Source organism: Lynx rufus, unplaced genomic scaffold, assembly GCF_022079265.1.
Source record: "Lynx rufus isolate CCGP_SWC_20201006 ecotype Redwood Valley unplaced genomic scaffold, mLynRuf1.p SCAF_2, whole genome shotgun sequence".
Lineage (NCBI taxonomy): Eukaryota > Metazoa > Chordata > Mammalia > Carnivora > Felidae > Lynx > Lynx rufus.
Window position 1 is genome coordinate 180,057,482 of NW_025814834.1, and position 22,612 is coordinate 180,080,093.

The 22,612-nt window shown below is 37.0% G+C and overlaps 1 protein-coding gene across 1 annotated transcript in view; it reads right to left on the reverse strand.

Annotated features, from left to right (window-relative positions):
- ZYG11B (zyg-11 family member B, cell cycle regulator) overlaps positions 1–22,612 on the reverse strand; it is a 91,794-nt gene that overhangs the window by 60,230 nt on the left and 8,952 nt on the right. Inside the window, exon 2 of the mRNA XM_047082674.1 lies at positions 5,436–5,601. Within this exon, the coding sequence (XP_046938630.1) occupies positions 5,436–5,601 (166 nt within the window). The remainder of the gene's footprint in view (positions 1–5,435; positions 5,602–22,612) is intronic.

Below are 22,612 nucleotides of genomic sequence, written 5' to 3' on the forward strand. Positions count from 1 at the left end.
TGCATTACAAAATGTGCTGTCAAATTTTGATATCATATACATACATTTTGTAAAATAGTTACTCCTGGTCTCTTTGGGTCAATCTTATTAAGTAATTTTTTTTTAAATATTTATTTATTATTTAGAGAGAGGAGGGGGTAGGAGGGACAGAGAGATGGATACAGAGGATCTGTCACAGCAGAGACTAACGTGGGGCTGGAACTCAGGATCTGTGAGATCATGACTTGAGCCAAAATCAAGTCGGTGGCTTAACCAACTGAGCCACCCAGGTGCTAAGTAAAGTTTTCTAATAACTAAGTTTAAGGTTCTACATTTAATAGTAATGGAATTAAAACAGCAAAGAATTTTTAATTTTTTTATTATTTTTTTTAACAGCAAAAATTTTTAAAAAGAGCATGATATCTGGAAATCAGTCCTGTGTTTAAGTCCTGGTTCCAACATTTATTGGCTTTTTGACACTAGACAAATTATTCCACAAGTCTAAGATTCCCTATCTATAAAATGGGAATAATTATGTCTCCCTCACAAGGACTGCTATGAAGATTAAATAAGACAATATATATAAAAAGCATTTTGCAAACTGAAAGCACTACCCAAATGTCATTACTACATCTGAAGGAAATCTTTCTGGATTATCTCCCCCTTCTTTCAAAAATGAACATATTTAAGAATCACCTACTTTTTTCCATGACCAATAATTGTACTTGCTACAGTATATTTAAGCTAAATCTTCCTTCACTGTCATACTATCTACTTGGGTTGTTAGTTGGCAGCCTGTCCCCTTTAGATGATCAATTCTTAGTTTGTTATGAACCAAGGGGGGTGCTTGGGCGGCTCACTCAGTTAAGCATCTGACCCTTGATTTAAGCTCAGGTCATGATCTCACAGTTCAATGGGATCAAGCCCCGCATCGGGCTCTGCACTGATAGCCTGCTTGGGATTCTCTATTTCTCTCTGTCCCTCTTTGCTGCTTCCCCATTCTCTCTCAAATGAACAAACATTAAAAAAGAGAGAGAGAGAGAGAGAGAGATCTTTCTCAAAAAAAAAAAAAAAGACCCAAGGTAACTAGAACCATGTATATTTAAGAATATGCTCTAGATTATCTACACTGATGTGGGTATTATTTAGGAATATCTATGGGACAAAGTGACTTAGGATCCTCCTACTCTACCACAGTTCTCAATACTCCCATTCAAGAATATGCTCTAAATGAAGGTTCCTCAAGCGCTTCTTTCAAGAAGTGAAGTACACAAGCCTAAATGCAAGGATTTCGCCCGACAGCATTTTTTATTTCTTTCTGGTTTAGACTATAGACAGCAAAGGTGACCAGCAATGTGAGCTCCAGATAAGTGGGGTACTACTCTGGGAGTATGAGCTCTCAGTCACCTAGAAAGTCTAGTTGACTATTCAAGGATGAAATCCATAATGTTTCAAAAGGTATTATTCTTTTCAATTTAATCTCAAAACAGAAGGTTGAACATGTCAAGGTGTATCAGTTTAGATTAGGTACAGAGGCATTACCATTAGATGACAAAATTCTTATTCTGATTTCTAATTCTTATGCACACATTCCCTTGAAAGTTTTTAGCACCATGACACAGAATAAGCAAAGATTATGGCAAGAGAATCAAAGATCCCCATAAGTAAAACTTGTTAGCATCTGGCTTATTTTATTTAAAAAAAATTTTTTTTTAACATTTATTTATTTTTGAGAGATAGAGTCAAATACAGCGTGAGCAGGGGAGGGGCAGACAGAGAGGGAGACACAGAATCTGAAGCAGGCTCCAGGCTCTGAGCTGTCAGCACAGCGCCCAACACGGGGCTTGAACCGTGAACCGAGATCACGACCTGAGCCGAAGTCATACGCTTAACCAACCGAACCATCCAGGTACCCCAGTATCTGGCTTATTTTAATAAAACCTGCTACCAGTATCATTACTCCTTTGAATTGGGTAAATAAGAAACAATTTTTGATGTAAAGAAGCTAAGTATTTTCTAAAATCATTATGCTATTAGAAAAAATGATATTATAAATTCTAAAAGTATTCATAGGACTTCTTCCATTTTATTATGAAAATTTTCAAATACACAGAAAAACTGATAAAACAATTTTATAAATTGTGACAAGAATTGGCAGTATGTTCTTTTGCATATTATCAGTAGTATCCACTTGTTTTTCAATTTTTCATATTTTAATTATCTCTTAATCTACATTTGACAAATACATAAGTTGAATTTCAAACTTGTCATGTAACATATAATACAGCCTAGAAGTACTGTAAGGTTTTTTTCCCGCAGATTTCTACTTTTTATTATTTTTTTAAGTTTCTTTTTCCAAAGGGCTTGAATATTTTAATGGATAATTTTTTAATTTAATTTTTAAAAATTTACATCCAAATTAGGTAGCATATAGTGCAACAATGATTTCAGGAGTAGATTCCTTACTGCCCCTTACCCATTTAGCCCATCCCCCCTCCCACAACCCCTCCAGTAACCCTCAGTTTGTTCTCCATATTTATGAGTCTCTTCTGTTTTGTCCCCCTCCCTGTATTTATATTATTTTTGTTTCCCTTCCCTTATGTTCATCTGTTTTGTCTCTTAAAGTCCTCATATGAGTAAAGTCATATGATTTTCGTCTTTCTCTAATTTCACTTCGCATAATACCCTCCAGTTCCATCCACATAGTTGCAAATGGCAAGATTTCACTCTTTTTGATTGCCAAGTAATACTCCATTGTATATATATACCACATCTTCTTTATCTACTCATCCATCGATGGACATTTGGGCTCTTTCCATACTTTGGCTATTGTTGATAGTGCTGCTATGAACATTGGGGTACATGTGTCCTTTCAAAACAGCACACCTGTATCCGTTGGATAAAATATCTAGTAGTGCAATTGCTGGGTCATAGGGTAGATCTATTTTTAGTTTTTTGAGGAATCTCCATACTGTTTTCCAGAGTGGCTGCACCAGCTTGCATTCCCACAGCTTTCTACTTTTTAAATTTTTATGTTTACTACTGAAGTATAGTTGGCATACAATGTTATATTAGTTTCAGGTGAATAGTATCCACCCTTGATTGTCTGCAAGTGGGTATAATTTTTGCAAAGAGATTAAGTAATTCAGAACATTTTTTGGTGAATAAGGCAGGTAATCACATTGGGGTAACACAATGGGAGGGCAGGTTATTTCTCAGACTCTCAGTTTCCTCATCTGATAGCAGCTTGCAAAGGAGAGGCAGAAAACACACTGATGAAGCATATAGCCTAAGACACTACTATGGAGTACAACTATTTAGTTACACTTAAAAATTACTTCCATAATTTTACCCATATAAAGCATTTGCTACAGTGCCTGGTATGTGATAATAAGTATTCAATAACTGTTAGCTGCTATTCTTAGCTATCAGTGGTTATATTTCAAAAATAATGTGGCAAACTTAAAACTTTAGTTAACATTCTTGTTTTTTTAATGTTCATTTTTTATTTTTGAGAGAAAGAGGGAGAGAGCATTTGCGTGTGGGGAAGGGTCAGAGAGAGGGGGACAGAGGATCCAAAGAGGGCTCTGCGCTGATAGCAGTGAGCCCAATGCCGGGCTTGAACTCACAAACCGTGAGATCATGACCTAAGCTGAATTTGGACACTTAACCGGCTGAGCCACACAGGTGCCCCAACATTTATGTTTTTTATTTACAAGATTACTGGGGCGCCTGGGTGGCGCAGTCGGTTAAGCGTCCGACTTCAGCCAGGTCACGATCTCGCGGTCCGTGAGTTCGAGCCCCGCGTCGGGCTCTGGGCTGATGGCTCAGAGCCTGGAGCCTGTTTCCGGTTCTGTGTCTCCCTCTCTCTCTGCCCCTCCCCCGTTCATGCTCTGTCTCTCTCTGTCGCAAAAATAAATAAACGTTGAAAAAAAAAATTAAGATTAGTTATATGTATATATATGTGAATTGAGTATGTTAAGCATAATCATTAAACTAAGACTAAGAAAGAAATGTTGGCACTGTCATAATCTCTTTAAATTCTCTTAAATTCTGTAAGGGATCCTTAACTTTACCATATGTAGTACCTTTGAAATTTACCCTAGTTCCTTTTGGCAGGCTGGAAGAATTCAAACAGACTACAGACTTGAGCAACTAGTGCAAAAAGGAGTGCAGACGTCTTCTTTCCAAAATTATTCCAAAATGTCTCAATTACAGCCTTATTTCTCCTACCCTTCCTTGAAATGCATTATCTAGATTCAAACTTTATGTATATATAAACTATGTATATAAATATATATATATTTAAGGCCACAGCAAAAATGTATAGCATTATCTGGCATCTAGGAGCAGGGATATCTCTAAGGGGGATGTAGAAAGATTGTGTGGCGGTGAAAACAGCACAGATTTGGAATCAGACAGACTTACATTTAAACCAGGACTGATGCATTGTGACCTTTAACAAGTTACTTCTCTGAACCTAGGTTTCTTTATCTGCTTATATATAAATGGGATAGTAATGGTTATTTTAGAGAGTTTTTGAGAAAATTCAAGGAAAACATAAAATGGCATGTAACAGGCAATACATAAATGATAGTTGTTATTATCGCCACACTTTCATTCTATTTTATACTTGTGGACAAGTTTTATTTTCTACTTGTAAGAGTTTATAAACCAGAAATATATAAAGACATTATCCCTTTCAACTTAAGCAGAAATAACAAAAATCCTCAATATACGTAAACAGAATTTCAGAGAGAAGACTTTCCCAATTTATGTTCAGAATTTGTTTTTGAAAACAGAAGTACTAAATTAAGCGACGCTTTCCCAATTTAAAGGTCAACAGCAGAAGTTAGTTTCTCCCTAATAGTATTTATTCTCCCACTGCCAAATGAAGATGTAAGGTAGGGGTGCCTGAGTGGCTCAGTCGGTTGAGTGTCTGACTCTTGATTTCAGCTCAGGTAGTGATCCCAGGGTTGTGGGATCGAGCCCTGTGTGGGGCTCTGCACTGGTCATGGAGCCTGCTTGGGATTCTCTCTCTCCTGCTGCTCCTCCCCTGTTCATCGTGCGTGTGTGTGTGTGTGTGTGTGTGTGTGTGTGTGTGTGTTTTCTCTCTCTCTCAAAAGAAAAAAGGAAAAATGTAAGGTATTTTATACCAGCAAATTTCTAAATGGATATTTTGAAAGTTTAGATAAATTATTTTTGCCATGAGAAAAGCAAAGAAGAAGAAAAAGAAGAAGAAAGATAAAAAGCAATTTTCCCAGATTAGAAAAGAAAAACACTTATTCCAAATTACACAGTAAGTGGCAGGATAGGCAAAAATAAATGAATTCCTTTTCCTGGAATCAGGCTCATCTGGCCTTTTCCAAGAAAATAATTAAATGGCCACAGCAGCATTTCAAAATCCAATGCCAATTAACAGCGCATAATTCTGGTTTCCTCTGTCTAGTTTTTACCATGAAAGGCCATGGTCTGAAGCAGTCGATCAGCCACCTCCTGTGGGAATACTCCAGGTTCCTGCAGACACAATGTTCCATCTTGTCTTGCTGAACAGAACTTCTCAAGGTGAGTAGTCAGGAAATTTAAGCAGATATCAAGTAAGGAATACGGAGATGCCTCCTCCTTGGAGCCCAGAAAAAACATAAAAGGAATACAAAAGCCAACAAGTTAGTTTCTAGGAAAGTAGAGAACAAAACATTCATTTACTCGTTCAACAAGTATTTTTACTCAGTCCACCATATGTTAGATATTGTGTTAGGCAGTGGGAATACAACAGGTGACCTATGTTTTCAAGAAGCAGAAGAGAAACATTTAAACAAGTATTTACATAAAGTGCACTAAATACCATGTTAGAGGACATATTGGGTAGTATGTAAGCACAAGCAGGGTGCCCTAATCAGTCAAGGATGGTCAGGGAAGACCTCAGAGGTATAGCAGATTAATCTTCCTAAATTACTATTCATGACCCTTCCCTGCTCAAACCTTGAATGGACTTCCATGTGTCTGAAGAAGACAAAATTCTTAGATTATTAGACTGATGACTCAGTTCTTCCAAAATCTAGCCCCATTTATTTTCCAACTTGATCTCCCACAAAATCCCCATCCCAATCTGATAATTTAAACAAGATGAATTTCTGTGGGTAAAAGAATTTGCTTTAGGTGTTAGCATCCTCAAAATAGAAAAGGTTAACCCAGTTATTCCAGTCTGAGGAATAAAGAATTAATCAAATAAGCACAAAGATGTGAGTGTAAGGGTTTTAATTATAGAAATAAACACTCTAAATATCCCCAATAATATAATTAAAATACAATTATAGGAGCTATTATTCATTACATGCTTTCTATGTGACTGTGCTGAGTATCTTACACGAATTATCCACTATTTCATTTATTCTTTCACCCCTATTCTAAAAAGTAGTCAAGCATTATCTTCATTTTTAAAGTTTTAATTGAAAACTAGCACAGAAAAGTAACATCTTTCTCATCATTCTGCACATGCTGATAAGGTATATCTTCAAATTAAAAACTGACTCAGGAGCACAAATCTTAAACGCATTATACCATACATGTGACATTTTAATGGCAGCCATTAAAAAGTACAGTTCAAAGATATATTAATGACATACAGAAGTACTCATAATTAATGACATACAGAAGTAAGGTATAAAAATAGTTTATAGAACTTCCTCAACCTGATAAAGATTATAAGAAACCCAGTCAGTATCATACTTAATGTTTAAAAGTCTGAATATTTCCCCACTAAACTCAGGAATAAGACAAAGATACCTGCCTTCACCACTTCTATTCAATATTGTACTGAAGGTCCTAGAATTAAGAGAAAGAAATAAAAAGCATACAGATTGGAAAGAAAAAGTAAAACCATCACTATTTGCAGGTGACATAATCCTGTATAAAGAAAATCCTAAGGAGGGCACCTGGGTGACTCAGTTGAGTGTCCAACTCTTGATTTCGGTGCAGGTCATGGTCTCACAGCTTGTGGGATCAAGGCACGGGTGGGGCTCCGTGCTGACAGTGGGGAGCCTGCTTGGGATTCTCTCTCTCCCTCTCTCTCTGGCTCTCCCCAGCTGGCACGTTCTCCCTCTCACAAAATAATTAAATAAACATAAAAAAAAAAAAAATAGGGGCGCCTGGGCAGCTCAGTCAGTTAAGTGTCCAACTTCGGCTCAGATCATGATCTTGTGGTTCGTGAGTTCAAGCCCCGCGTCGGGCTCTGTGCTGACAGCTCAGATCCTGGAGCCTGCTTCGGATTCTGTGGCTCCCTCTCTCTCTGCCCCTCCCCTGCTTTGTCTCTTAAAAAATAAATAAATGTTAAAAAAAAATAAAAATAAAAAAGAGAGAGTCCTAAGGAATTAACAACAAAAACTATCAACTTAAAAAAAAAAACAAAAAGCAAGTTCAGCAAGGTTGTAAGCTATAAGACCTGTTTTATTTACAATACATAATATCAATTATATCTATACGCTTATAATGAACAATTTGAAATGAAATTAAGAAAACAATTCCAGGCGTGCCTGGGTGGCTCAGTCAGTTAAGCATCCGACTTCAGCTCAGATCATGATCTCACAGTTCATGGGTTCAAACCCCATATCGGGCTCTATGCTGACAGCTCAAGCCTGGAGCCTCCTTCAGAATCTCTGTCTCCCTTTCTCTCCGCCTCTCCCCCAGTTGTGCTAATTCTCCCTCTCAAAAATAAATAAAATGTGAAAAAAATAAAAAGAAAATTCCATTTACAATAGCATCAAAAATAATAAAATAGGAATAAATTTAAGAAAAGTGTTAAAATAAAACATTAAAGACCTAAATGGAAAGACATCCATATTTATAGATCAGAAAACTTAATATTAATTGATCTACAGATTCAATACAATCTCTATCAAAATCCAGCTTACTTTTTGCAGAAATTAACAAGCTGATCTTAAAATTCATATGTAAATACAAGGGATCTAGCCAGACTATGGAAAGAGCCCAAATGTCCACTGACTGATGAATGGATAAAGAAGATGTGGTATATACACAATGCAATATTACTCAGTGATCAAAAAGAATGAAATCTTACCATTTGCAATGATGTGGATTGAGGTGGAGTGTATTATATTAATGAAATAAGTCAGTTGGAGAAAAACAAATACCATATGATTACACTCATCTGTGGAATTTAAGAAACAAAACAGATGAACATATGGGAAGGAGAAAAAAAGAGAGGGACTCTTAATGATAGAGAACAAACTGAGGGTTGATGGGGGAGGGGGGCGTGGATGGGGGAATGGGCTAGATGAGTGATGGGTATCAAGGAGGGCGCTTGTTATGATGAGCCCTGGGTATTGTATGTAAGCGATGAACTACTGAATTCTACTCTTGAAACCAATATTGCACTGTACATTAACTAAATAGCATTCAAATAAAAATTTGAAGGAAAAAGAAAAGAAATACAAGGGACCTAGAATAACTGAAATAATCTTGGAAAAGAACAACAAAGTTGGAGGACCCACACTTGCCGATTTTGAAACTTACCACAAAGCTACAGTAATTGAGATAGTGTAGTAATTGAGATAGAATAGATATATAGATCAATTAAATAGAACTGAGAATCCAGAAATAAACTCTTGTATTTATGGTCAATGTTTTTTTTTTATTTTTTTTTTAATGTTTACTTATTTTTGAGAGACAAAGAGAGACAGAGCATGAGCAGAGAAGGGGCAGAGAGAGAGGGAGACACAGAATCTGAAACAGGGTCTAGGTTCTGAGCTGTCAGCACAGAGCCTGACGCAGGGCTCAAACTCACAAACTGCGAGATCCTGACCCAAGCCGAAGTCGGATGCTCAACCGACTGAGCCGCCTAGGTGCCCCAATGGTAAATATTTTTTTATGGTCAATATTTTTGACAAGCATGCCTAGACAATTAAATGGGCAAAAGAACAGGCTTATAAACAAATGATGCTGGAACAAATGGACATCTACATACAAAAGGACAAAGATGGGAGTCCAACTTCACATCATATACAAAAATTAACTTAAGATGGATCAAAGACCTAAATGTAATAGCTAATTAACATCTTGGACGAAAACACTGGTATAAATCTTCCTGATTTTGGATTAATAAACGGTTTCTCAGATACAACACCAAAAGAACAAACAACCAAAGAAAAAACAGACACTTTGAATCTCATCAAAATAAGAAACTTTTGTGCTTCAAAGGTCATCATCAGGAAAATGAAAAGAAAGCCCACAGAATGGGAGAAATGAGTTGCAAATCATATATCTAATAAGAGATTTGTATCTAGAATATATAAATAACTCTTACAACTCAATAATAAAAAAAAACTCAATTAAAAACAGGCAAAGGTCTGAATAGATGTTTCTCCAAATAAGTATAAATGACCAATAATCATATGAAAAATGTTCAACATTATTAGCGATCAGGGAAATGCAAATCAAAACCATAATGAAATAAATACCTTACATCCAAGAGGGTGGCTATAATCAGGAAGTCAAATAATGAGTGTTGGTGAAGATATAGAAAAACTGGAACTCTCATACATTGCTAGTGGGAATATAAAGTGATGTGGACACTTTGAGGAAAAAAAGTATACCATTTTACCATATAACTTAGTAATTCCAGCCCTGCGTATCTACCTAAGGGAAATGAAAAACTTGTATGTGAATATTTATAGAAAACTTATTAGAATAACTAAAAAGTAGGAACAACCCAAATGTCTATCAACTGATGAACAGATAAACAAAATATAGCATATCTACAGAATGGAATAGTATTTAGCAAAAAAAAAAAAAAAAAAAAAAAAAAAAATCCTGATATATCACACAACATGGATGGACCTTGAAAATAGTACACTAAGTGGGGCACCTGGCTGGATCAGTTGGAGAAGCATGTGACTCTTCATCTCAGGGTTGTGAGTTCGAGCCCTACATTGGGTGTAGAGATTACTTACAACAAACAAATAAATGAACTTAAAAAAAATAGTATGCTAAGTGAAAAAAGCCAGTCACAAAAGAACATATGCCGTATAATTCTATTTATATAAAATGTCCAGAATAGGCAAATCTATACAGACAGAAAGTAGATAACTGGATGCTAGGGATGGGTGGAGGAAGAGTTGAAGGAAAATGGGAAGTGAATGCTCATGGCTATAGGGCTTTTTTTGTGGGGCAGTGATGAAAATGTTCTAAATTCATTGTGGTTATAGCTGCACAACTCTACAAACATATTAAAAACCACTGAATTGGGATACACTTTAAATGGGTGACCTGCATAATATGTGAATTATATCTCAATAAAACTGTCGTAAAAAATAGTTTATAGGGGCACCTGGCTGGCTCAGTTGGTAGAGCATGCAACTTTTGATCTCAGGGTCGTGAGTTCAAGCCCCACATTGGACATGGAGCCTACTTTTAAAAAAAAGTTTATGAAACTGTAAATAAATACAAGACTAGAAAAAAAATACATCAAAATGTCAATGGTAGTTAATTTTGGGGATGTTACCAGTTTTCTTCTCCGAAAAAAAAATCAGACTTTCTATTCAGCACAGATTTCTATAATCAAAAATTGTTATTAAAATATTTACATGTTACAGTTTACAGAGTGCTTTCCCATTCACATATTTGATTTTGTACTAAGGTGAGTAGCAAATATATTATTTTATACATGAGGAAACAGACTTCATAAAAGCCATAAATGGCTGGCCCAGTGTGACATTGACTATTGGCTGCCAACCCTAATATCTGTCCTCTGTTTCTATGTTAATAAAACCTTTTATTTTTACCTGACCACACAACCACTTGTAACAAAGACCACACATCCCAGGTTCCTCTGCAGCTAGATGTAGTAAGGACACATTAGAACAATTTCAAAGGAAATAATTCATCAAATTCAACTGCTGCCACCTAGAACTTTACCTATCTTATTTCCCAAGTTTTAACTATGAATTCTTCCTGCTTTTTCTATTCTTCATTGTACCATTTTCCTAAATGTTTAAAATTCATCCCCCAGATGAAACAAGCTATATTTCCACCTCAGTTGGTAAACTTCAAAATTATTTATTTTGCAGAAGAGAAAATAAATGAAAGTTGTGTGTCAGAGGGAAGATATCAAACTTTATGAGTACATGCTTTTTACAAGACATTTAGCAGAATAAACTCAGGAAGTAATATATGAAGGTTTATAATATTAAATAATCATTCTTTAACAAGTGGTAAAATATACTCAACAAGGAGGTTTGGACCCCATAAATTTTTCCTTTTCAAGGAAATTCCACTTTATCTTGTTAATTGGTAAGCCAAAGAATTTTCCAGATAGTTGCTCTCCCGTTGGGAAGTGTTATCTGCCTAATATTAATAACCTGGGCTTTGGAGCTAGAGTGCACATCCTAACTTCTTACTTGCTAACTGTGTGACATCATACACATTACCCAAACTTTTGTTCTTCAGTTTTCTCACTTATAATAGGGATAATCATAATGCCTATTTCATGAAGTTGTTGTGAGGATTAAATGAGATAAAGCAGGAACCAGAGAACATAGGATAATGGCAGTGTGTCTGGAAACACAGAGCTTGTAAGGGACAGAGCCAGAATTGAGACCCAGGAAATGTGGCTCCAGAGCCTACAACTTTATCCAATGGCAATATATTACCTTTTCAACTTTATATACCAATGTTGAATACAGTATCTCACCTATACTCAAAAGTAGGCCTGTGATATGAACAAGGATAATCACCCCCATTTAAGAACAGAGAGGTTATGTATCAAGCAGTGAAAGAACTAGAACTATACTTAGGTTATCTAAGCCAATATCTAAACTCCCATGATTCCCCAAATCCTAGTAATTTAAGCTAATACAGAAGTATTGAGAGACCAGTGCTTTCTACTTTATTTTTTTTGTTTATTTATTTATTTTGAGAGAGAGAGAGAGAGAGAGAGAAAGCAGGGGAGGGACAGAGAGAGAGGGAGAGAGAGAAAGAATCCCAAGCAGGCTCTGCCTGATCCGGGGCTCGAGCTCACAAACCATGAGATCGTGGCCTGAGCCAAAATCAAGAGTCGGACACTTAACCAACTGAACCACCCAGACGCCCCCTACTTTATTTTGAAACAAATAACAGTAGCACAGATGACTAAAAAAGAAAGGATAAAGGAGAAGCTAGAATTCAGTGCCTAAAAAATGAATCTCTTGGAAATTCCTGCTCAGAGATTTTCCCCTTTACTAACTAGGTACACCCCCGGCAGAGTAAGAACAAAACTCCTACCAAAAATAGCAGAAGAGAGAGGAAGTCAAATCTGACTTCATTTGAATGTTGTTGTTTTTTAAAATTTATTTATTTGGGGGGGGGGGAATAGAGACAGAATCCGAAGCACCCTCCTCACAGAGCGCGACTCAAGGCTCAAACCTACTCATGATCTGAGCTGAAACCAAGAGTCAGATGCTTACCTAACTGAGCCACCCAGGTGCCCCTGACTTCATCTGGATCATAAAACAATCCACACAGTTCAAAGACTAAACAATTTCTAGAAAGGAGAGTTTTTTGTTTTTTGTTTTTTTTGAGAGATGAGAATCTTCTTTGTGTGTGTGTGTGTGTGTGTGTGTGTGTGTGTGTATTTTGAGAGAGAGTAAGTGTGAGTGGGGGAGAGGTGTAGGGGTGTTAGGTGGGGATTGAGAGAGAGAAAATCTTAAACTGACTCCTAACCCAGCTCCAAGCCGACAATGTGGGGGATTGATCTCAAAAACTGTGAGATCATGACCTGAGCTGAAATCAAGAGTCTGAGGTTTAATTGCTTAACCGACTGCGCCACCCAGGCACTCCAGGAAAGTTCTTTTTAATTAATTGAAATGCAATCTATTCAATCCAGCTCTACCCAGTTCTTTAATGCACAGCTCTTATCCTATTACTCTACTTCTAAAAAAAAGCTTCGAAGGTGCCAGATTATCTATAACCACAGTTCTCATGCTGGGAACACATACAAGGGGTTCCCAGCAGAGGTGTGCCAGGGAACTAAAGCTAGAGAATAAACTTGGCACATCACAGAACATTAAACATATCCAAAGATTATTTGAGGGGATGAAGAGTATGGGAGGATGGCAGAGAGGGAATTATGTAACCAATACGTGACTTCAAATATTTTTGTACTGAAACAAATACGTGATGTAGAGGGTAAACACTGCATGAATTTTAAGACAAAACAGAAGTTATCAAGAAATTAATGTTTGTAACACCAGTTTCTAAAAATTCCCTTTCCTATCCCACAGCAAATTTAGTTTCCTCTGCTGTTAGAAGTTGGAAAAACAGGGGTGCCCAGGTGGCCTCGACAGTTAAGCATCTGACCCTTGATTTTGACTCAGGTCATGATTTCACAGTTCGTGAGTTAGAGCTCCACATAGGGCCTGAGCTGACAGTGTGGAGCCTGCCTGGGATTCTCTCTCTCTGCCCTTTCCCAACTCATGCTCTCTTGCTCTCTCTCTCAAAATAAATAAATAGCTTAAAAAAAAAAAAAAAGAAGTTGGAAAAACAAAGACCTTAAGAATAAAGTGTAAACACTTCAGCAAGGTATTCAAAATGTTTTACTAACAGGCTCCAACCTTCCTTTCAACTCTCATTTTCCACTGTTCCCTTCTCCCACCAAATATGCTACCTACCAGGTACACTAAACTATGTGTAACTTAATGCAACCTACTACTTAACACTGTTCCTTAAGCACTGTGACAGGCACTTAGATACCTCTGAGTCTTTTTTTTAGATTAGTACTTCTATGTGGTAAAATTTCACATGTCCTTCAAAATTCAGTCAAACATCACAAGTTCTGTGATGTCTTTGTTAATTTCCAAAGCAGATTTTACTCTCAGCACCTGACAAATTAAACTGCACCACAACAACAGCTATCATGTACTGAATGACAGCTGTGTGGTACCAGGCACTAACGTAACTACTTTATACATGCTTGCAATCTCAAAACAACTTTGTTTTCAACAAAGTAAGTAAACCGAGGCTCAGAAAAATTAATTTACATGTCAAAGATAAAACAGCCAGCAGATGGCAGAACAAGAATAAAAATTACCACTGCTATTTTTCATGAAACACTAAGTCTCATTACAAGATGCATTTTAAAAATGAGGAAACTGAGATTTAGGTTAAATATCTTCCTCATATTTACATGGCCAACAGGTTACTCAACTGGGACTCCTAACACAAGAATGAGGTCACAGCCTACATTTTTAAGCTTTTACCCACTAAGCTATAACAGTATCATAATCATAATTATTGAGCTCATGCTATTTGTTAATATATGCTATATGCCTAAACTATGGTCAGCACTTTACATATATAATTTCATTTACTTCCCATGAGAATTCTGTAAGTTAAATTCTATCAGTATCTCCATTCTACAAAGATGAGGATGCTGAGGTTTTGAGTGGTTAAGTAATCTGCTTAAGATGATACAGCTAAGAAGTGGCAAAGCCAGGACTAGACCTCAGGCAATCTGACTGTAAAGTTAATTTTGTGCTTTAATCACTACATAACAAGCTGCCACTTATATCTGACTCCAAATCTAGGTTTCTTTTACAATGCCATGTTAACCACAGTTATTAATCACTGTGTGTCTCCCCCACCAGACCATGATGTTCTTTAAGTTCAAGGAACCTATTAACGCTTTTCTTTTTTTAAGATTTTAAGTCATCTCCACACCCAACATGGGGCTCAAAGTCACAATTCTAAGACCAAGAGTTGCATACTTTACCGACTGTACCAGCCAGATGCCCCTTAATGTTTGCTTTATATTCCTAGCACCCAGCACAGTCCCTGACATTTGCTGGTTTAAAGAGAAAGAAAGGACGAAAGGAAGGAAGGAAGGAAGGAAGGAAGGAAGGAAGGAAGGAAGGAAGGAAAGAAAGAAAGAAAGAAAGAAAGAAAGAAAAGGGATTCAAATTAGAACCAGTAAAGGGACTTGTCCAGTGTCACAATATTTCTAAGAAGTAGGGCCAAGACACAAACCCAGATCTGTTGATAATGAAGTACATACTTCTTCCACTATACCATACCATCTCTCAGAACAATTATTAGTTTGGCACTGATGCAAATTCCAAAAAACAGTTTGGGGACCCAGTGGTTGTTACGATGGCTCAGACATGAGGTGATGATGCTGTGGATTAGGGTAGAGGTAATGAAAATGGAAAAAACAACCAAAAGTAAAAAATAATTTGAGGGAAGAATTGACAACATGAAGTAAGTATTTCTGAACCCCAGTACCTACCACAATGCCTGGCACTCTACTAAACAGGCAAATGTTCTCTGAAGGACTGACCAACATTCATCATATAGCATACTTTTGACACACATTATCTCATTTAGCCCTTACAACAGTCTTGAGGACTGGTATAACAGACATTTTGTATATGATGATACCAGAGCTCAGAAAGAATATGACCAAATTCATCCAGTTAGAATGTGGTAGAATTGAGTTTTGAATCAAGGTATATAATTTCAAATATTATGCCCTTTTTCTTATCTTATATAGCACCCTAAGGTGAAGAAGGGAAGTAGGAAGAAGGGAAGTTGAGATAAAAAGGAAAAAAAACAAAAACAAAAACAAAAACAACTCCAAGATTTAAAGGAGTTAACCAGGAAGGAAAAAATATGTGTGTGTGTGTGTGTGTGTGTGTGTGTGTGTGTAACAAGAGGGGAGCACAATAAAGCACATGGAATAAAATGCTAACATTTTGGGCAATTTTGGTGACTGTTACATAAGAATTCTTTGTATTATTTTTGCAACTTTTTATAAGTCTTAAATTGTCAAAATAAAAAGTTAGAAAATAAAAATAAAAAACGAAATAGTGATTAATACTCACATAACCTCATTGACAATACTGATAAGACTAGGCAAAGGATTACTTCTTCAGAAGAATTTGTTGTAGTCATGGAGTCTGTCTGCTTAGGCAAGTACAGAAAAGGAACTAATGCTTTGGTGAAAGAACTGAGCTGAATATACAGATTTAATTAGCATCCCCTAGTGGTGACAACTGAATGGTAAGAATAGATAAATTCTCAGAGGGAGTGATAGATCAGTAGAGATTAACTAAGCCCTATAATTAACTATCACAAGTATAGCAGGCAGAATGACATGGTCCCTGAACAATGGCTGAAAAAATATCCTATAGCAAATAGGAAAAACACCAATTTCCAGTATGAAAGAACAACACAGCTCTTTTAAACATTTTTTTGGTTAATATGGTATTTTCTGGAACAGGATATAATCCTGACACAGTGAATTATTCAAATAAAGTTTGCCCAGATTGGTCTTCTCCAATACTGCTGGTCAGAGTGTAAACAGGCACAATTTTTCTGGATATGAAAGATTTAATAATAGTCTTTAAAACATACACACTCTTGATCCAGTACCTCTTCATCCAAGAATTTACCTAAAAAATAGTAAATGATCAGAGATATTAACAAAGGTATTCACATAAAGGGACTGATCACAGTTTTTCTGACAAAAAAAAAAAAAAATTGACACATACAAATGTCTAAAATAGGGGGAGGGGTGCCTGGCTGGCACAGTCAGTAGAGCACATGACTCTTGATCTTGGGGTTGTGAGTTCGAGCCCCACGTTGGGTTTTGAGATTACTTAAAAATAAAATCTTTAAAAAAAATAGGGGGAAATGGTAAGCAAATCATAGTGTATCAACTCTGTAGAATATTACACAGCAATATGTATGGTTCTGAATAAATTTTAAAGACATGGCAAAACACTAAGAATAAAGTATTAACCTAAGTTAAATAAAAAATATATGCAGCAGGATTTTAATTAAACATCTATACAGTCATAGGAAATTATACTGCCTGAAAAGCATTTCAGAAGATTAGAGAGCTGCCTCCAAATTAAATAATATGCTGTCGTATATCTACAGAGAAGAGCAAGGGAAAGACATGAAATAAAATAGGATAGAGGATACCTCAAAGGTAGGGAAAGTGGCATAAAGGAATGGTGCACACAGGGAAAAAAATGGCAGTGGTCATGCTCTATTTCTTAACTTGGGATACTAGGTTTTTAGGTATTTGTTTACTATGTTTCATGACTTACATAAATGTTTCATATGGTCTTCTGAATATATCAAATTATTAAAAATGGAAAAAAGACAAAAATAAAAATTAATGGAAACCAAAAAAGCTGTATTTGTTTCTGCTTTTCGAGTATTATAAAATAACCAAGAAACTGTCATTTTATCACAGACGATATTTTTCAATATAATAGTTTCATATTCAAACTAAAACAGACATTTGATTGAACTCAGTAACAATATTTTAATTTTAAATAACATGTATGTGTACACACATGCATGGGCACACATATTATTCCTGAATTGGCCATAATGTAACTTCTTACCACTGCTCTTATACCCTTTCCCAATGTAGTCTTACATTCCCCACAGGTTTTACCATCTGCTAGTGATGGACTGTTGGAAAGGGAGCCTTAGGAGGGTTTTCAGAAGAAAAGCAGAGGAGCAGCTATGATGTATAAGGGAAGCAGACAGGAAATAAAAAGAGAATTTTGAGAAGCAGACCTGTGAACTCCCTTCTACTTCACAATGTTGCACAATTTACAAATAAAGACTTACACTTATTTTGAAATGACTTTTTGGCTGTGGGGGATTATGGTCCATGGATTATGATACTGTTAAGACTAGATACATAGGTCACAATTTAAACAGTTATATATAAGCGGTTAAAGAATTTCTCCTACTATTAAAGCTAGGTATATACACAAATCTTCTCTTCTGCACCTGTGTTTAGATATTACAGAGCAGGGCCTTGAAGGAACAAAACAGAGGAAAAGAATGACTAGAATGAAAGGATGTCAAAAGAGGTCTTGACGTGACATTACCTACAAGAGACACAAAAGGCTCTCAAATGTTGGAAATGTTGAAGGAAGGAAGGAAGGAAGGAAGGAAGGAAGGAAGGAAGGAAGGAAGGAAGGAAGGAAGGAAGTGCTATAGCTAGCACTTCAATTTATAAAACCTTTTCAAAATAATCATCATGACTCTGTGAGTTAAGGAGAATAGACATTATTTCTGTTGAGGAAACTGATGTTCAGAGAAGGAATGTTACCAGTGGTAGCCATGCCTCCCTTTCTTTATATATGCAGTTCCCTCTTCTTAGAATGCCCTTTCCCGTCTGTCCATCTGTCAAATTCCTGTTCCTTCTACAAAAGCCAGTACATTATGCCCACTCCTCCATGATATTCCTCATATACCAAAACACACACAGATGTAATCACACTACAGTTTGTATATAGTTCTATTATAGTCACCTATTGTATAACTTTTTCTTAGATGGCTGTCTCCCCCTCTAGACTATGAATCCAAAGAAAGTTAGTAGCTCTCAAATTTTTTTGTTTGTGGCTCACTTAGGTGGGGCAAAAAAAATTCACAGCTTACTTGGTTCCCAAGCTCCAGGGGGAAATTAACAATTAAGTATCATTACAAGGAAATTTTATAAATATCTGTTTTAATAACAAGAAAATGAATGTTTCCTATTTGATTAACAATACATTGTCAAAGTCTGAATTGGGAAATTTTTTCAATTTTTTTTTTTTTTTTTTTTTTTTGAGAGAGAGAGTGAACACAAGCAAGGGAGGGTCAGAGAGAGGTTGAGAGACAGAATCCCAAGCAGGATCCACGCTGTCAGTGCAGAGCCAAATGCAGGACTTGATCCCAGGTCCTCATGACCTGAGTTGAAATCGAGTCAGGCACTTAACTGACTGAGCCACCCAAGTGCCCCTAAATTGGGAAACTTTTATGTGGAGAGTACTATTAATGCAAATATACATTACCACACACTAGCTTAACAAATAAAACACAACAAATGATACCAATAATAAAGTTAAATTAATGACAGTTCATAATTAAGATACAAAACTAGCAACAATTGGGGCGCCTGGGTGGCGCAGTCGGTTAAGCGTCCGACTTCAGCCAGGTCACGATCTCGCGGTCCATGAGTTTGAGCCCCGCGTCGGGCTCTGGGCTGATGGCTCAGAGCCTGGAGCCTGTTTCCGATGCTGTGTCTCCCTCTCTCTCTGCCCCTCCCCCGTTCATGCTCTGTCTCTCTCTGTCCCACAAATAAATAAACGTTGAAAAAAAAAATTAAAAAAAAAAAAAACTAGCAACAATAAAAAAGTACCAACTCAAGACTATTGATATACTGATTACAAAGCTCTCTTTCAAGAAATTACAGGAAATCCAACAAGCTACATTCGTACATATGTAGTAGGAGCTTTGCAACGCTTCCAAGTGTCAAACTTGTTCATTAAAGACTAGTCTTCAGTTAACTCATAATCTGGTAACTTTAGCTTATGATTACTAAATTGTAGGGTTTTTTTAATGTTTATTTTTGTGAGAGAGAGACAGCGCAAGAGACAGCGAGCATGAGCCAGGGGAGGGGCAGAGAAAGAGGGAGACACACAATCCGAAGTAGGCTCCAGGTTCTGAGCTGTCAGCACAGAGCCCAGTACACGGTTTGAACTCACAGACCATGAGATCACGACCTGAGCCGAAGTCGGACGTGAAACCAACTGAGCCACCCAGGTGCCCCTAAATTGCAGTAATTCTTAATTACACACTAAGTAGTTCTCTCGTATGTAGATATAAAAATGAGAAGTCTGGGGAACTGCATCACTTACCAGCCCCTAGGAGTTAGGAAAGGATGTTTAGAACAGTTCATCATCTATCAGGAGGAGCTTTCTGTCTCACAAATTGAAAACGACTGGAGTTAAGATCCATGCCTTACCCACTTTTATATCCCCTACTCTGGCACAGAGCAAATGCCTGTCTACTTGAGTCTGTGAATACGTGAACTACCTGTAAGCAGATTCCCTGCTTTTGAAACGCTTTTTTTTTTTTTAATTTTTTTTCAACGTTTTTTATTTATTTTTGGGACAGAGAGACAGAGCATGAATGGGGGAGGGACAGAGAGAGAGGGAGACAGAGAATCGGAAACAGGCTCCAGGCTCTGAGCCATCAGCCCAGAGCCCAACACGGGGCTCGAACCCACGGACCGCGAGATCGTGACCTGGCTGAAGTCGGACGCTCAACCGACTGCGCCACCCAGGCGCCCCGAAACGCTGCTTCTTATAAGAACATGGCACAGCTAGGGGTGTGGGATAATGAAGCCAGGGGAAAAAAAGAATAGTTCCTCAAAACAGCTTTTTCCACTTGACTACTTTTTGTGGCAAGTACTAGTTTCTAAGAGCAAGAAAATGTCTTACCGAGATATCATCTCTCTCTCTCTCTCTCTCTGTCTCCCCCATAAAAGACATATGTCTTATATAGCAGTGTATCTTTTTGGATGGCTTTCCATTTCTACAGAACCTAGCTCCATACCACCCCAACAACAAGAGGATCCCTCCTTATCTATTGCTCTTTAAAACCCTAGGTCCAGTATTCCTCCTACTAGCCTCTGGAAAAGGCACTTCATTTTGTGCCTCAGCTTCCTTATCCACAAAATGACACCTATAATATTTTTCCTTTCGCTTCATAAGGTTATTGAATCAAATGAAATAAAGGATATGAATATACTATTTTATTCTTAGACGTTGTTACTAGGGACATCCATAAAGTGTATTTTTCCTTGTAATTAACCAAAAAAGAGACCTCATTACTCAAGGGATTCTGGAAGCTACAGGGTCTGTCTTTGAGGAAGCTCATGTTGACACTCATTAGCTCTTCCTAAACCTTCTCATGGGTTTCTTTTAATCTCTCCTTTTTTTTTTTTTTTTTGCTTCCTTATATTCTCTTTCCTTGAAATATTTAGTCATCTATACAACACTCAGAGGAAAGGCATTCTCAGTCCCTTTCCCATGACTTAGTTATGTATTTTGTAGGTTGGTTTGTTTTATAAATTTAAAAGCTTCATCTGTTACTATGTTGCCAGGGTCATGGCAAAGCAGCATTTCAATATTCTAAGTAGTGGCCCACTCATTCCTACCAAGTGGGAAGGTGAGGGACACTGGGAATTGTCTATTATCACAATTGTAGTCTACTGTTGGAGGGCACTGTGGCTTCCACTACTGCTGGTATGACAAAAAATGAAAGAGATCAGGCATCTTTTCTTTCATTCTTGAAAGCCCCATAAAATGCATCCAATAAGTTATTTCTTGAATGAATTAGTAAATTACTGGATGGTAACTTGTCTCAAAACTTATTTTATTTCTCCTAATGATACTACTTCAGGAAACATCTGATACAAAAAAGTATCAAAATTGCCTTAATTCCTTAAGACAGAACTTGTGGGCTTTCAGGATCACTGAATATTGAGGTCTCTCTTTTGATTAATTATAAGAAAAATATACTTTATGGATGATGCTGGTAACAATGGCTTACAGTAAACAAAGGAAGCTCACATTCTTTATTTCATTTGACACAATAGTCTTATGAAATGAAAGAGAAAATATTGCAAATTTTATTTTACAGATAAGGCAGCTGAGGGACAAACATGAAGTACCCTTTCCAGAGGCATTATGGTGAGTAGGAAGAATACTGACCTAGATTTGAATTCTAGTGGTGTTAAACTGTAAACTATCTAGCTTTTCTGACCCTCAGTTCTGTCCTTGGTACAATGGGGTAATATTGGTACTTACCTCATGATGCTGTTGTCAGGATGAAGTGAGAAAGTATGTTCAAAGCCCATAACACAATGCCTGACAGAGTAATTATTCAGTAAATATTCCCTTCTTACTAGCCATGATCTCACACAAGTAATATAAATTTAGGTTTCAGACACGTAGGACAGCAGGTTGTTGGTTGTAAATTCTCGAGAGATTTTTCCCGTGCAGAGTCCATGTCAAGACAAATAACCCTCTTTGTCTCCCTACACCATCAAGCAGATATTTAAAAAAAATATTTTTTAATGTTTATTTATTTTTGAGAGAAAGAGAGACAGAGTGTGAGCAGGGGAGGGGCAGAGAGAGAGGGAGACACAGAATCCAAAGCAGGCTCCAGGCTCTGAGCTGTCAGCACAGAGCCCAACGCAGGGCTTAAACCCACGAACCGTGAGATCATGACCTGAGCCGAAGTCGGACGCTTAACTGACTGAGCCACCTAGGCACCCCAAACAGATATTTATTTTTTATGCTACCTTTTCACTAATGGTGTAGACATTTTAGGATCCTGGCTTTTTGTAGCTGTCTCAGTTCCAACTCATGTGAGTCAGGCTCAACATACCTGAAATGTTCCTAAACCTGACAAATCTTCCAAGAGAAGACAAATGGCTCTGATAGTGCTCCTTTTTTTTGTATCCCTGGATGATTTTTTTTCTTAAGACTGGGACAAAAACCAGGTGACTACAAAGATTACAAACTTGACAATTTTATGATTAAAAATAAAATTTTTATTGACATCTCCCTGAAGGATTGTGTAATACTGTTCTGAAAAGTGGTGGTTTGAGAGTCAGCTTGCCTAGTTTAAAGTGTCAGTTCTTCCACTCACAAAACAATAAAATCTTAGGCAAAGTACCTAATCTCCCCGTGCTTCAGTTTCATGATCTGCAAAATGCAGACAATAACAGTACCTACATCATAGGAGTATTGTCAGAATTAAATAAATTCTAAGTGGAAGACAC